Source organism: Corythoichthys intestinalis, chromosome 9, assembly GCF_030265065.1.
Source record: "Corythoichthys intestinalis isolate RoL2023-P3 chromosome 9, ASM3026506v1, whole genome shotgun sequence".
Lineage (NCBI taxonomy): Eukaryota > Metazoa > Chordata > Actinopteri > Syngnathiformes > Syngnathidae > Corythoichthys > Corythoichthys intestinalis.
Window position 1 is genome coordinate 11,824,403 of NC_080403.1, and position 16,600 is coordinate 11,841,002.

The 16,600-nt window shown below is 38.9% G+C and overlaps 1 protein-coding gene across 1 annotated transcript in view; it reads right to left on the reverse strand.

Annotated features, from left to right (window-relative positions):
• The window catches only part of dstyk (dual serine/threonine and tyrosine protein kinase), an 84,451-nt gene that overhangs the window by 15,171 nt on the left and 52,680 nt on the right, over window positions 1-16,600 (reverse strand). Inside the window, exons 8-9 of the mRNA XM_057845901.1 lie at window positions 5,743-5,872; window positions 2,192-2,348 (exon numbers count right to left, since the gene is read on the reverse strand). Of these exons, the coding sequence (XP_057701884.1) occupies window positions 2,192-2,348; window positions 5,743-5,872 (287 nt within the window). The remainder of the gene's footprint in view (window positions 1-2,191; window positions 2,349-5,742; window positions 5,873-16,600) is intronic.

Consider the following 16,600-nt stretch of genomic DNA (forward strand, 5'->3'; position numbering starts at 1 on the left):
AACTCTTTGAAAACAGCGACTGTCTCTTTGCAAATGAGGCAGACACAGTTGTTGCGTGTTTTATTGAAGAAATAGTCCAATATCCACCTATCCTTGAAGCGTAGGCCATCGCAGTCAACTTTTTTTTTATTGATTGTCGCCATTTTAGAAAATTGGAAGTAAAGGGTCACACTGGGTAATGTTGCTTAGAGTGCTGCTCTTAAAGTTTTTCAAACTTTCGTGAGAATAGGCTGATTTTGTGTGGACAAGATAGTTGTAGATTTCAGGGTAGCAGATGTCAGGCAGAGAGGGCGAAGAGTAGACAGCGGGTCGAAAAATATCGATTTAGGCATCAAATATGGATCTGGCGAATGGATAGACTGAAGCTTTTCCACATAACGCCTTTTATGCAACACATCCAATGAGTTTACAGCGTCTGAAAGCACCGGGGCTTCCATGAATTGCACTATAAATTGCACGACAAATTGAAACCATTGAGAATACGGATAAACACTAGCCACGTTTACATGCTGACTTTTATTCATACCGATTCAAATCATTCCGAATGGAAATTTCAGATCAGCTGTTTACATGTCACTTCATCTATTCCGATCCAGCGTTTACATGTGACTGCCTTTATTCCGAAAGGACGTTTGACAACTGCCGTCTGGCGTGCGCAGATTAATCAAAACAAAGCGTCACGTTGCAAAACATGGAGATCGATCGCCGGAGTGCTGCTGTTTTAACTTTAACCCACTTGTTGTGTTTGTGGGGTCGTATCCGCTTCTGCTGTTTTGCTCTTTTGCCTTGTAGTAGCCGGTTTTCCACCGGTTTCTAATCTGGTCAACGCTCCGGTCTATTCCGGCTTCGTGTAACCTCTCGTGAACTTTTTAAATAGTTCACTGTTCCTCGTTTTACGCCCGTCTAAGCGAGCAATTATATTCTATTCTTTTAAAGTTTGAATTAAATACAATCTTTCCGCCGGACTCCAATTAGGTGCGCTGTGCTTGGAAGCCATGTTGCAAGTGACGTTACTTACGTCACAAAGTGACGTCACCACGTCAGTACGGAGCATGTGCAGAAAGAACGCAACCAGACACCATTCCGCTTCCCTGTTTACATGATATAATTTTACTTCTAATCGGTTTGGGAAAAGGAATATTCCACCCCTGTGAATCGGAATGAAATTCCATTCGGTTTGGGCCTGTTCATTCCGAAATAGGTGTTTATATTGAACAAATTCATTCGGTTTGAACAAATATTCCGATTGTAATTGGAATATTTGGCTCCATGTAAACGTGGCAATTGACAGACAATATGGCAGCCGGATACAGCGACACGTCATTCTGTGACATTGGTGAGTAGGGTCTATACACACAAACAACCAACATTTCTATCTTTGTGACTATAGCCACGTTTACATGCTGACTTTTATTCATACCGATTCAAATCATTCCGAATGGAAATTTCACATCAGCTGTTTACATGTCACTTCATCTATTCCGATCCAGCGTTTACATGTTACTGCCTTTATTCCAAAAGGACGTTTGACAACTGCCGTCTGACATGCGCAGATTAATCAAAACAAAGCGTCACGTTGCAAAACATGGAGATCGATCGTCAGATCAGCTGCTGTTTTAACTTTTCGAGTGGAAACAAAACTTCAGAATGACACGCCGTTCATTTAAAAAGTTGTGTGGGTGTGCTGTGCGTGTGCTTGGAAGCCATGTTGCAAGTGACGTTACTTACGTCACCAAGTGACGTCACCACGTCAGTACGGAGCATGTGCAGAAAGAACGCAACCAGACACCATTCCGCTTCCCTGTTTACATGATATAATTTTACTTCTAATCGGTTTGGGAAAAGGAATATTCCACCCCTGTGAAACGGAATGAAATTCCATTCGGTTTGGGCCTGTTCATTCTGAATGAGGTTTTTATATGGAACACATTTATTCGGTTTGAACAAATATTCCGATTGTAATTGGAATATTTGGCTCCATGTAAACGTGGCAAATGACATTTCTTTCGCCAATTTGCCCTTTATGAGAAAGTGTCTGGGGTCACCCAGCTTCCATGTATTTCTTCCTTTCTTGAAATTTTCTTAAAATACCTGTATGTACTTATAAAAACTGGCAATATATCTTTTTTTACACACAAAAAAAACCCCGATACAGTACAAGTCCCTGTACATTGTGATGTTACGAACTCACCGCGTATAGTGAAACTCCAAAGCCAAATCGTTCCAGTGTTTATCATCCGGTGGTACCACAGATTTTAGGGCACATGGATAGCGCCCGCCCCAACTGTCGCAAAGATAAACAACTCCGTATTGGCCACGGCCCAACTCCCGTCCTATCTTCGGTTTACCTGTTATAAGACAAGAGTCTATTACCAAAAGAAGTCACAAATAAGAACTATAGATGAAAAACAAATTTAAGAAGATCTCATAAATATAGTTCATTGTTTGTGTGACATTCATTATTTTATAGTATGAATACGATATGTTTATGTCATTTCAGTTTACAAATTAAGTGTTCTTGTCAAGACAATGACAAAAAACAATCCCATTCAATAATATTATTTTTTGAAAGATGTACTCTAAATTGTATTTAATTTGGACTATCAATTAAAAGGTTTTTTTTTTTTTTAAACATCGGGTCTAAAACTGTTCAAGCACCAGAACCATTTTAAAAAGTACCAAGTTTTCTTGTCAAGAAAATGGCGACAACAGTAGACCATATACAATCTTCATAATATTGAAGAATGTACTCTAAATTTTATTTAATTTGGACTATAAATAAAAGTAGTTTTTTTTGTTTTGTTTTTTTACCAAGTTTGTGTTTTTTTTGGGTTTTTTTTTTAAACATTGGGTCAAGAACTGTTTAAGTAGCAGAACCGTTTTAAAAAGTACCAAGTTTCATTGCCAAGAAAATGGTGACAACAGTAGAGCATATGAGACCTCGTTTTTTGCGGTTAATGGGAATCAGAACCCGCCGCGATAAGTGAAAAACCACAAAGTCGCGCTCCCGCCCCCAGAAAGACATACATACAAGACGTTTTTTTTTTGTTTTTTTTAACCTTTTTCTTCAAAGTATATTTTTCAAAAAACTTTTCATGTATACTAGGCCTGTCACAATAACGCGTTAAAGACCATGATTAATCTGGAAATATTAACGCATTAACAAAAAAAAATAACGCAATTTACCGCTCACACTAAGTTTGGCCATAACTGCCTCCCGTAGTCCCACACGCTGATGTTTACATTCTCAGCGCGGCAATGCAGGACAAAATGCCAGCCACGATGAGTGAGGATGATGACCAAATTCAGTTTTAAAAAGCTGCCTAATGGAAACCTGGATAAAACCAAAGTTGTGTGCACATACTGCTGTGATGAACTGTCCTTTATCGAAACTCAACCAGCCTAAAGTACCACCTTCGGGCAAAGCATATCTTCGATAGTGTTAGCAATGACGCTAACACTGCGGGAACAAGCTGCAGTCATCAAGCTACACTGGCAGAGTGCGGACTCGGACTTGCCAACAAAAAGAAACCATGTAGGTTGACTACTGCTATCGCTACATGGGTAGCCAGAGACTGTAGAGTGTAGACCTATTAACAAAGTCGAAGACGAGGGCCTTGAAAATCCAATGACAACAAACAACAACAACCAATGACAAACCACGAGACAGGTACAAGACAGTGCCAGCATAGACTAATGTCCACTACAGTGGTGGTCTGCGCACAATAGTGCCCACAGTAAGCTGGCCCACCTTGCAAAAAAAGTATCTGGTCACACCTGCCACAACTGTTCCTTGCGAGAGACTGTTTTCTTTGACAGGGCACATTGTTCAAAAGAAAAGGTCTGCTCTGTTATCTGAAAATGTCAACAAGCTAGTTTGCCTGAGCAGTTGGTTAAAAAAAAATAAAAAATAAGAGTGGCTAATTTAAGCAGTGTTTCTAAACACCTTTACACACAGTTTAGTCTAATGTTTCCAAGTTAAGTGTGTGAAAATTGACTTTTTTTTTTAATATCACACAGCTTTCAGGCCATTTAGTGTAAAATTGCAAATGCTGCATTTATTTGTGTGAAATGTTGAATTTAACAGACAAGTTGTTTACACATTTTTTGAAACAATAGCTATTGTTATTGTATTGTGCTTGTTTGCTCTTTAAATTGGCAGTTAATTTTGGGTAATATGCCAAACGGTACTGGAGCCACATTGTTAGTCTGAGGCACTTTAATCTGTTCAAAGTCTTTGCTGTACAATACAGAAAATTTATTTCATTTTTTATTTTATACGAGCTGAGTTGTTAAATAAAATGTTAAAACTCTATTTGGTTAATTATTAATTCATTCACACATTATACATTTCATCTTAAAACAATTTTTAACTCAATTATAGTATTTTCCTAGATTTTTTTTCTTGAAGAGCAACTTCATTCATCCTGAGCGTAATGTGATTAATCATGATTAATCACACAATTGACATATGATTAACTAGATTAAATCTTTTAATCGTTTGACAGCACGAATGTGTGTGTATATATATATATTTTTTTTTTCCTTTTTTTTAAATAAATGTTTTTAAGCACTTTAAATGTAATAATTATAAGTTTTAAACATGTTACTGTCCCCCAGAATTATTTTTAAACAAGAAAAAAAAGTAGACGCTCAATCCATTCAAAAAAAGTGGGAAAAAAACGCTTTTCTTTATTAAATGCTTCATTGAGTGTCCACTCAAATCCGCTCCAGCTGCTCATTTACACACAATGAGTTGCCACAGCAACTGTTCAACAGCTTCAACGATGACTGACGCGTGCCGCGCTTTGAAGGTCGATTCTCTGGCAAGATCACAGCTTAACCGTCTATCAATCAAGCGTTTCCTTAAATAAACAACTCCAGTTCACTCTCTGACAAACAAACAGCACACACAAATGAGTGTGAGACAGCGCGATCTGCTTGGGACAGCTCATCTGTATTTATTTATGCATTTATTTATTGGGGGGGCAAAAAATCCGTGATGGACTGAGGGCCAAATTGTATTTAATTTGGACAGTAAATCAAAGGGTAGTTGTTGTTTTTTAACCAAGTTTGTATGCAGTTAATAAGAATAAAAACCCAAACGATACCCAAATCTAGTTAATAGTGTCCAACATAGAGGCATTCATGCGGAAACTCCCCCAGGACTTCAGTTCTGCATGGGGCCCTTAGAACACGCTGGTAATGCATTTTGCGAGAAAAAATGCATAAAACATGGCCAAAACAGTACGCAACTTAACCGAACCAAACATGCAAAACCAAAACGTTTCAACACATCCACGTGAACTGTTAAATCCCATACTACTGAAGAGGTGCAAATACGGCACAACATTTGGACTTAGGGTTTATAATTGATTAAACAGCCAATTACGGGATGGACCACATTTGACTATGGAAAACAACCATCCATTTTTTTACTGTTTAATGCTTGCCCTCGTAAGGGTTAAAATGGAGAAATTCAATTTGAATTTGAGCCCGAGTTGTGGCAGAATCTATACTGGATTGCCAGCCAATTGCGGGGCACATACTGTATAGAGAAAAAAGTATTGCTTGCTAATGGTTCATGCTCAATCTGACCTAAGGAGAATAGCAATTCCATTAAAGTCTACACTGTATGCTTTAGTCCTAAACAGTGATAGGATTTTTTTTTCAGGTTTAGGCAGACAGTTATTTTTGGTAAATGGTCAAGCTGAAGCCAGAAGGAGTGATGAGGTGACTCACCATGCAGCAGCACGTCTCGGAGGGAGCGGCTTTCCAGTGAAAGGCGGGCCAGTCGAGGGGCGTGGTCCTTTCTCACGCGCAGCCACAAGTCCTCGGTGCGCTCCAGTCGCCCCGTATGGCCTTCCTCCAGCTGCAACACGACACAAAAAAATGCTTCATCTTTAGCATCTTAGCATTAAGAAGTCTTTGTTTATGGCTCACTAGGACTGTCATTAATCAACCCCTCCAAAAGGTTTCTGAAACAATGATGCTGCCACGTTTGGTGGCCTAGCTGGGCATTCCTTTGATGAAAAAAAATCAGTGTAACTTCACCACAGCCTCCCATTTCTTACTGGCCATTCGCGACAAGCATTAACCTCCCTGACATTCTTGTCGTTTGTCAAATTAATAAATGAGGGGTTCCCAACCAAATGTGTTTTCTGAGAAGAGAGCGACCATAAATCAGTGTAAATCAATGTTTGTCCAAGCATCCCTTTTCATAAGCTCCCTCCTACAGGTTTGTGTTCTCATCATTCTTGCGCCAGGGTCTCCAAGTTGGCATGAGAACTGACTAAAAGCCAAGTTCACACCAGCTCTGGATTGCAGAAGCGTTTGCATGACTTGAATAGAAAATATTTAATCATTTAATTTAATGTAACTATTGATTTATATGGTACACTTACACAATCAGCTGAACTAGAGTACAAACAAGATAATGATTCTTGGCCTTGATTGACACTGCCAAAAATATACAGTATTTATTGAGTTACCGTCATTATTATTGCAGTGGTTTATAACAGCACTACATAACGAACCAAATTTGCTCAAAATATAAGCCGTTTTACAATGACCCTACATCGTAACATTGACATATTGTCACTTGAACATACTGACAACATTCCAATTTTTCCAACGACTTTGTTTTTTGTTTTTTTTTCATAAATTGATACAGAATGGTACCTTGCCATACGATGTAAAATTTGACTCTTCATTTGTCTCAACATATGATGACATGCTCGAAATACGACAATTTACAACTGCGTTTAATTTCATTGTTCTTCCGCAAGACGGCAGCATGGCAGATTTTCTTATGAGAGAAATCAAAATGGGTCCCAAGAAGGTTAGTGTAGGTGGTGAAAAAAAAGGTGGCACTTAACATTGAAACTAAGAAGGAAATGATAAAAAAAATATGAGCGTAGTGTGCACGTCGGTGAACTGGCTTGACAATACGACCGGAATATCTCTACCATCCCGACGGTCCTCAAGCAAGTAAATTCTTTACCTCCACCCGGTGTCTTCTCCGACCTTTGTTCGCCAGTCTAAGATAAGGTGACAGTAAATTTTTTAAATTTATTTATTTCCGATTTATTATCAATATAATTTATTTGTTTTGCCATCTGTAATTGATATTTTTAATTGTACCTGCAGTATTTATGAAAGATTTGGCAAAGGTTTTATGACAGTGGAACAAATGAATCGAATTAAAATGTATTCTTAAGGGAAAATCCTGCTTGACATACGACCATTTCGATGTACAAACTAGGTCCTGAAACAAATTGAATTCGTATGCAGAGGTACAATTGTACTGACATCATACAAAAAGTAAAAATGTTACAAAAACGCAATCACTACCAGTGTTGGGCACGTTACTTGAAAAAAGTAATTAGTTAAATTACTCACTACTTCTTCCAAAAACTAACTGAGTTAGTAACTGAATTACTCTACAGTAAAAGTAACTACTTACTAGGGAAACTAACTATTTCCGTTACTTTAAAAAGAACTTGTTGTATGTCAAAGAATTTGAAATTTTCTGAGCAGTTTTCAAATCAGTGGAATAGAGAAGAACAGACACGTAGTTAGCTTGTTAGGTGCTTCAGCAGATTTGAATTGCTTACCACAGATGTTGACAAAAGCTTTGCCCCGGGACATAAATTACACATTAGATGCAGGTTCTTTCCTTTAATTTCGACAAACTTGAAATAGTGTCTATATTTCCACCTCTTAAAGGACAATTTTTCTTCTGAATGCTCTGCCATCCCGACCCTGTACATCTGTTTTGCATGTGAGTGTTTGCCGCACGCGCTGTTCCGGTTTGCTTGTGAAATCACCGGCTCTGATTGGTTTACCACGACACATGACTCTAACCCTCAGCCAATCACAATCACTTCCATCGCATTTCTCGAGGGGCTGCATTCAGGTAGGCTCGTTTCCCGACAATTCACGTCACCTTCAAAGCGTCTGCCGTCCTCAAGATGGAAGCAGAATTATTGCTGGCTGACAGTAGGAGATGGGGACAAGGCTAGCATCAGGTGTAGCAAACACAGAAACGTTACCAAACTTTGGAAAGCATTGTCTAATTGAATGAGCAGGGACAAACAGCTTGGAGTCAGAAGTACGTGCGCTATTCTCGAACATGAACGCACCCCAAGTCTTGGATGACAAATCAACAGAGCAGAAAGTCGACTCGACACGGCTTGTAGTTTCTTCAATTTATTCAAAGTAAGTAACGCACCGCTTTTGAGCGTCAGTAACGGTAACGGCGTTGTAACGGCGGAAAAAGTAATTAATTAGATTACCCCGTTACTGAAAAAATAATGCCGTTACGTAACGGCGATCCGGCTCGAAATGATCGGCATCGGCGCGTACTAACAAAGTGGGCGCCGATACCATTTAACGGTCCGCTCACTAAACTCTCTGTTGTTTGATGACATGTGATGACTTTGCATGCCAAGCAGCTATCGCTATTGGCCTGCTCCAGACCAATGAGAGCGGGCCAATAGTCACTCTTAACCAATGCCGGGGCAGCTTTTTCATATGTAGGAAAAAAGAATTACGAGAGGAAAATGTCTGCGGTCTGGAAATATTTCAGCTTATAATCTTCGTCCAGTACAATGGCTGCATGCAAAATTTGCGGCCTAAAAGTTTCGAGAGGTGGAGTTAACTCTCCTCTGTCAATCTAGTTGAATCTGCAACCATCTTATGCTTTTGATAGCATCGTCGTTTTACTCTTTACACGATGTCAATAAACCTGTGGACAATGGACAGCTGTCTTCAGAGTCGTGATGTCACTAAAGAGTTATCTAACTGCCAAGTAGTATCCAGCGTTCATATACCGAGGGCAGTACAGAAATTGGCCAGTTTCAATACCTCGAACCTGAAAAAACATTTGAAGACGAAACACAAAGAGTTTGAGGCTACAACAGCAGCAACTGCTACCAAGAGAAAGGGGCTGGACCGCAGCAACAAACCCTGGTCACTTCACTTCTTTTACTTTACTATTATTGTCTTTTACTGAAAGAAATGCTGCAGCAATTTGAGACCTTTTAAAAGTAGGGTTGCCAACTTTCAGAATAAGAAATCAGGGACGCTCCCCTTGCGCTCAAAGCCGTACAGGCCACGAAAAAAAGGGACATCCCCAAAACTCCTAAAATGCATAGAAATGTATCTATTTATATAATTCTGTATTGTTTCAATACGGAACACACCTTTTAATTCCCAATTCGGAACGATTCCTTATTTCATAGGACGGGTGGCAAGCCTATTCAAAAGTGCTGTAGAAGTAAGCAAAGTGAGCTAAGCTAAGTGGCTAAGTGTGTGTTGCTGCTGGTGCACATAGAGGGAGGCGAATAGAGAGACAGGATGCTGTGGTCAATTATTATTACTTATAATTTCATGAAAGTTGCACTGTTTGGCCTTTGAGAGCCAATATTGGGTTTAAAAACGTTTATTCATTATTCATTCATTGTATTTTACTTTCTTACTGTTGGGCTAGTATTATACATGTTTTAATTTCATGAGCACTATTTTGGCCTTTGAGAGCCAAAGGTTTATTCAACTATTGTCACCCATACCAGTTATGCAATAAAAGGTTCTAGTGGATTCACTTTGTGTAGGTAGATAGAGAGATAGAGAGAGAGTACTAGTATGTATAGATATATATAAATTTCAAACAAAGTGGTATCAGTACAGCATTAGCCGATACTGCACAGCCAGGGACCAAATAACGGTATCAGTGCCAGTGGTACACTCATTTTTAATCAGTACAAGTATTGACAAAGCATTATGTAATTCATGTAATAGTTCTTGGTTTGACCTGTATGTACAGTAAAATGTAAATGTTTCTCTTGTATTAACATAAAGTAATTTAAGGTTTACAAAATTCTGCGTGTGAGAACGATGACTAGCGTGTCTACCTGAGTAAGAAGGTTCAGTTTAGAAAATTTCCTAAGACCTGCAGGGCTGTATGGGTTTTCTGCATGTACTCCCAAACTATACAGGTTGGCGTAATCAAAGCATATAACATGTCAATGTTATATGTCATCTCAAAGTTTGTTCCCTGTAATTGGCTGGTGTCCATCCAATGTATATTGCCCCTCTTGCTCAAAGTCAACTGTGATACAATGCAGATTACCAGGCAGTAACCTTAATGAGGAACAAGGATTGGAAAGGCAGATCTAAATTAAACTTTATGTATTATGGATAAAGTTTTCATTTAGGAGTCTTCATGACTTTAGGTAGTTTGTGTTGTCTCTGTGTTTTGCTGTGCAAACCTGACTATTTTATTCTAAAATTTAGGCCTTTATTGCATTTGAAAAAGCTATAAAATGAAACAGCAGCCAAGGTCCTTCTTAGTCTAAGCCAGTCTCGCATGTTGTGGCTCATTTAAGCAAAACGCTTCTGTGTGATTTACTACACCTCCATGATGGCATGAAGCACATGACATACCTCAGCTCGTCTCTATTATGCATTGCTTACTCCTTGTTTTTCTGCTCCTCTTAACAGTGACATGATGACAATATCAGGTAAGTGTCTATATGTTGACTCGACTTAAGTCCATGTGTTAACTGTAGGGAGGAAATGTGTAAAATGTCCATTCATCAAACGTGAGTTTGAACATCGTGATGTTGTCAGTGAGCCACACGAGCTCTCATGTGATGACAGCTATAAAAACTTTGCAAACTGTATTGACAGGCCATTAACGAGCTAGATGCGGCATTTTGAGCAATCAATTCAAGCATGGGGGGATACTTGACAAACCATGAAGGATGTGGGATACTGTTCAGCTGCTCCTTTATTAGCCAGAAGGATCTTCATAATCGGTCTGCGTAAAACTGCTCAATAGCCAAAAAATTGGCATCAAGCCTCAATACAATCAAATGAGGGCCAGCGTTGATCAATAAAATGAGGTGTAACAAGTTATAATGAACTCATGTGATTTTGTGGATGCTTAAAAGTGAAATGAAGAGAGCTGGTCTGTTTTTACGTCCTCTGACAGTATGTAAGACGAAGCAGCCTTCCAGGAAAGACAAAACAGTCATAGACAAAATGCAACTGATTTCATATCAGTCAATAATACTTCATGCTCTTTTACAGTGGCAAATAAAATGATAAATTGATTAAAACATGCGAACACAAAAACAATGTGGAACTGTATCATGGACGCAACATGTAAAGAACATGTAAAGGGCTTTCAAACGATTAAAATGTTTAATCGAGTTAATCACAGCTAAAAAATTAATTAATCGTAATTAATCGCAATTTAAACCATCTATAAAATATGCCATATTTTTCTGTAAATTATTGTTGGAATGGAAAGATAAGACACAAAACGGATATATACATTCAACATACTGTACATAAGTACTGTATTTATTTATTATAACAATAAATCAACAAGATGGCATTAACATTATTAACATTCTGTTAAAGCGATCCATGGATAGAAAGACTTGTAGTTCTTAAAAGATAAATGTAAGTACAAGTTATAGAAATTTTGTATTAAAACCCCTGTTAATGTTTTGGTTTTAATAAAATGTGTAAAATTTTCAATCAAAAAATAAACTAGTAGCTTGCCATTGTTGATATCAATAATTACACAATGCTCATGGTACTGAAATTCATAAAATCAGTCGCACCCAAGCGGCAGCAGAGGGCGACAAAACACCAAAAAACACAAGTAACAAGTGGACATGACACTGTGTCATTTTAATCTGTTTGCGCGGGGCATGTGCGTTAAATGCGTCAAATATTTTAACGTGATTAATTTAAAAAATTAATTACCGCCCGTTAGCGCGATAATTTTGACAGCCCTAGTAAAGACGTTTTTCACCATTTCAGTTTTTTGTTAACTTTTTAGCATGCTTGAGAGGGGGAAAACCGCATGTCGCACTGGCATATAAGTCGCATTTTCGGGGGGGGATTTTCTATTTTATCAGCGACGACGATCAAACATTATACATTAAAGTAATAACAATAAAATGGACAACAACGGGCTAAATAGGTATCTGTCAATAGGGTATATTCAAATAATAGCCTAGAAAAAAAAAAAACTTCCATATCAAACTCTCGATCTCAGTCCAAATCATTAACAAATCCATTCAAGTCTTCAGAATATACTCATTACATATATGATTTATATTCAGAAATCACACAAATCAACAGAAATATGACATGAGAAAACACAGCAAGAAACAGAAACTAGAAAACATTAAACATTAAAACGGCACCAACTATCAGTGCACAACAAACAGGCTTTTAAACCAATGGCGCCACATGCTTGACCTACATCTAAAGTAAAGATACACGATAATATCGGTTACCGATAATTATCGGCCGATAATGGCAATTATGACGTCACACAGATAATACAGATTTTTTTTTAAATCAACCGATAAAGCAATCCGATAATTATATACAGTGCCTTGCAAAAGTATTCAGCCCCCTTGAATCTTGCAACCTTTCGCCACATTTCAGGCTTCAAACATAAAGATATGAAATTTAATTTTTTTTGTCAAGAATCAACAACAAGTGGGACACAATCGTGAAGTGGAACAACATTTATTGGATAATTTAAACTTTTTTAACAAATAAAAAACTGAAAAGTGGGGCGTGCAATATTATTCGGCCCCCTTGCGTTAATACTTTGTAGCGCCACCTTTTGCTCCAATTACAGCTGCAAGTCGCTTGGGGTATGTTTCTATCAGTTTTGCACATCGAGAGACTGACATTCTTGCACATTGTTCCTTGCAAAACAGCTCGAGCTCAGTGAGGTTGGATTGAGAGTGTTTGTGAACAGCAGTCTTCAGCTCTTTCCACAGATTCTCGATTGGATTCAGGTCTGGACTTTGACTTGGCCATTCTAACACCTGGATACGTTTATTTTTGAACCATTCCATTGTAGATTTGGCTTTATGTTTTGGATCATTGTCCTGTTGGAAGATAAATCTCCGTCCCAGTCTCAGGTCTTGTGCAGATACCAACAGGTTTTCTTCCAGAATGTTCCTGTATTTGGCTGCATCCATCTTCCCGTCAATTTTAACCATCTTCCCTGTCCCTGCTGAAGAAAAGCAGGCCCAAACCATGATGCCGCCACCACCATGTTTGACAGTGGGGATGGTGTGTTCAGGGTGATGCCAAACATATCGTTTTGCATTGTGGCCAAAAAGTTCAATTTTGGTTTCATCTGACCAGAGCACCTTCTTCCACATGTTTGGTGTGTCTCCCAGGTGGCTTGTGGCAAACTTTAAACGAGACTTTTTATGAATACCTTTGAGAAATGGCTTTCTTCTTGCCACTCTTCCATAAAGGCCAGATTTGTGCAGTGTACGGCTGATTGTTGTCCTATGGACAGACTCTCCCACCTCAGCTGTAGATCTCTGCAGTTCATCCAGAGTGATCATGGGCCTCTTGGCTGAATCTCTGATCAGTTTTCTCCTTGTTTGAGAAGAAAGTTTGGAAGGGCGGCCGGGTCTTGGTAGATTTGCAGTGGTCTGATGCTCCTTCCATTTCAATATGATGGCTTGCACAGTGCTCCTTGAGATGTTTAAAGCTTGGGAAATCTTTTTGTATCCAAATCCGGCTTTAAACTTCTCCACAACAGTATCTCGGACCTGCCTGGTGTGTTCTTTGGTTTTCATAATGCTCTCTGCACTTTTAAACAGAACTCTGAGACTATCACAGAGCAGGTGCATTTATACGGAGACTTGATTACACACAGGTGGATTCTATTTATCATCATCGGTCATTTAGGACAACATTGGATCATTCAGAGATCCTCACTGAACTTCTGGAGTGAGTTTGCTGCACTGAAAGTAAAGGGGCCGAATAATATTGCACGCCCCACTTTTCAGTTTTTTATTTGTTAAAAAAGTTTAAATTATCCAATAAATGTTGTTCCACTTCACGATTGTGTCCCACTTGTTGTTGATTCTTGACAAAAAAATTTAATTTCATATCTTTATGTTTGAAGCCTGAAATGTGGCGAAAGGTTGCAAGATTCAAGGGGGCCGAATACTTTTGCAAGGCACTGTACTTGATTTAGCCTCCATATGTGTGCAACCAAGCAGTTTTCTCCACTTCTCCACCGCCGCCTGCTCAACCCCTCCCCTCTCTGAAGCCCCTGTAGAAGGAGGGGTTGAGGAGTACGGCGTCATAGAAGAGGCGGTGTTATTAGTGTTGAAGCGCTCTCACTAGCGTGCATTGATTTTCCCGTGTGTGAAATGAAATAAACAACGTTCTCGCCATCTACAAAACATGCAATGCAAAAGTTCCACGAGGCGTAAAGAAAGCGCCCTCATTGAACACCACAAACCCAGCAGCCATTTAAAACTGCATCACAAAGATTTTTGGAACGAATACGAAGCTGCTGCTAGCGCGAATGCTAAAGCTATTGTAAACACAAATAAACTATAAAGGAAGCTACGGGGCTTGTGACGATACAGAGACGCTGCGGTCCTCCCGGAGTCGGGTTGTTTGGGAATGCAGCCCAAAGCAGGTGGTATACTCCCATCTATGGCTAAACACCTCACGAATAGTCAACTGCCCTGGGCGGGCAGAGCAGAGCCATGCACCGAATACGCCGCAGTGAGCCGGCCGGGGCGGGTGGATATCCAGTACGAATTTAGCTGCCGCCGCCAATCCGGTTCAAGACAAGAGGCCTGGCGCGGGTGCTAATTTGGCGGCCGGACGGACTGAAGGGCACAGGCGGGACGAAATTCCCGAAATGACCCGATAGCCAAACCCCTGAATGAAAAAATAATGCAGTTTATACGACCACAATTCTTCGTGAAAGACATGCCGATCACATCAGTTTTACCACGGACATTTGGACAAGTGATGTCAAGTAAGCATGTTTATCATGACGGCACAATGGTTAGTTGATAATTGTAACATGCACCAAACCACACAAAGAAGTCATCCAGTCAGTAATGCATTCAGTACGCTTTAAATTTATGATGTCTTAATCAGATCACTCTTCTTAAATCTAGTCAAATAATTTTCCCCATCTTCTTTGAGTGTTGAAGACTAGTTAACAGATGAATGCGCCAGATTATTCCACTTCGTTGAACTAAATATTGCCATTTGTTCTTATTAAGCCCAAACATTAAAAAAAAATAGGTCATTTTTCACCTAAATCAAGAAAAAATTGCTTTCAAATAATATTTTGAACCATACATATTCTTGAATAAAGAACATTTCTGACTTTTTTTTTTTTTTTTTTTTTTTTTTTAGGATTATGTATAATTTATTGCTTAAAATAAGGTTGTTAAGATTATTTTCAGCTGGCTATTTTTCTTCAAGAAATCTGAGTGAAATATACTTGAAGTGCTGGCAGTTAATTGGACTTATTTCCAATAGATTTACACTGAAAACAAGGGAATTTAACTAGTTTTAAGGAGTTGTGTTTTTGCTGTGTAGTAATGTTATACGTTAGGAATGGCTTACTTTTAAAGCCATTTTTGTCCAACTTCGGTATTTACTCTGTAATTGTTGCCAAAAGTTTACCATTACACAATGTCAGTCTTTGTCTGTCTTTAGGGTTAGGTGTTAGATGTTGGAATTTACTACTTGTTCATGTTGTACTACTTGTTCACATTTGATGTTGAAAAAAAAGAGCAATAATATTTTTGCACAGTAATATTTTCTCTTGTGTATACTTTATAATTTTACATAAATCTTTTAATAGAATTATCGGCTTGACATTATCGGTTATCGGTTGGATCGAGGAGGAAATTATCGGTTATCGGTATCGGCTGAAAAATGCATTATCGTGCATCACTAATCTAAAGCTAATTGTAGGGTCTGTTATTTTCATTAAAATATTACTTTCAGAGTTGTTTTTTCGACACATGAAATTATACATCAGATTTCTTAATAGCTTTAAGGGTTTAGTAACCCAGAACTGACAAATACTTGGCTGGCACTGTACCATCTAGGCACATGCAATAACAGCCTCAAGGCATCATTATAGGCTACATTTAGCCTCTGCATGGATTTAGCTAAGTACCTGGTCCATAGATGGGCGGTGTAAAAGAGTGTGCAGTACGCCTGGAACAGTGATTTTTTTACGTGGTAGGAATACATAACAAATTTTCATCTTAGGCATGTTTGCCTGTGCATAAGGTTTACTCCATTGACAGTGGATGTCCGTGTCATGTGACAAATCAGAAGTTATAAAGTGGCCGAGCTATTTAGCCTCACTGCAAACATTCAGTGCTTTTTGGCCCAGAAAGAACCGAGGGAATACAAAGCGCGTATAATCATAATGTTACTTTTCTCTGCATTGTATTTGATGTCAAATTGGTCACCAAACTGAGAGCATCATGAGAGTAACTCCTGTAAGCCAGCACTGCATGGAGAGAGCTAAGCACCAACCACAACATCCCCGTACATACAGTAATGGTTAATGACAGTGCTTCCTACAACACAGCCAGTATTGCATCTATTGAGATGGCTGGACAAGTCATCCATGTAAACATTGAACAGATATGGTGACAGTATTCCACCCTGTCTCACACCATTACTTACTTTGAAGCAAGAAGAGACCGAGCTACCGCATTTATAGGGTGACCCCAAAAAAAAGTTTACACTCAGTTGACTG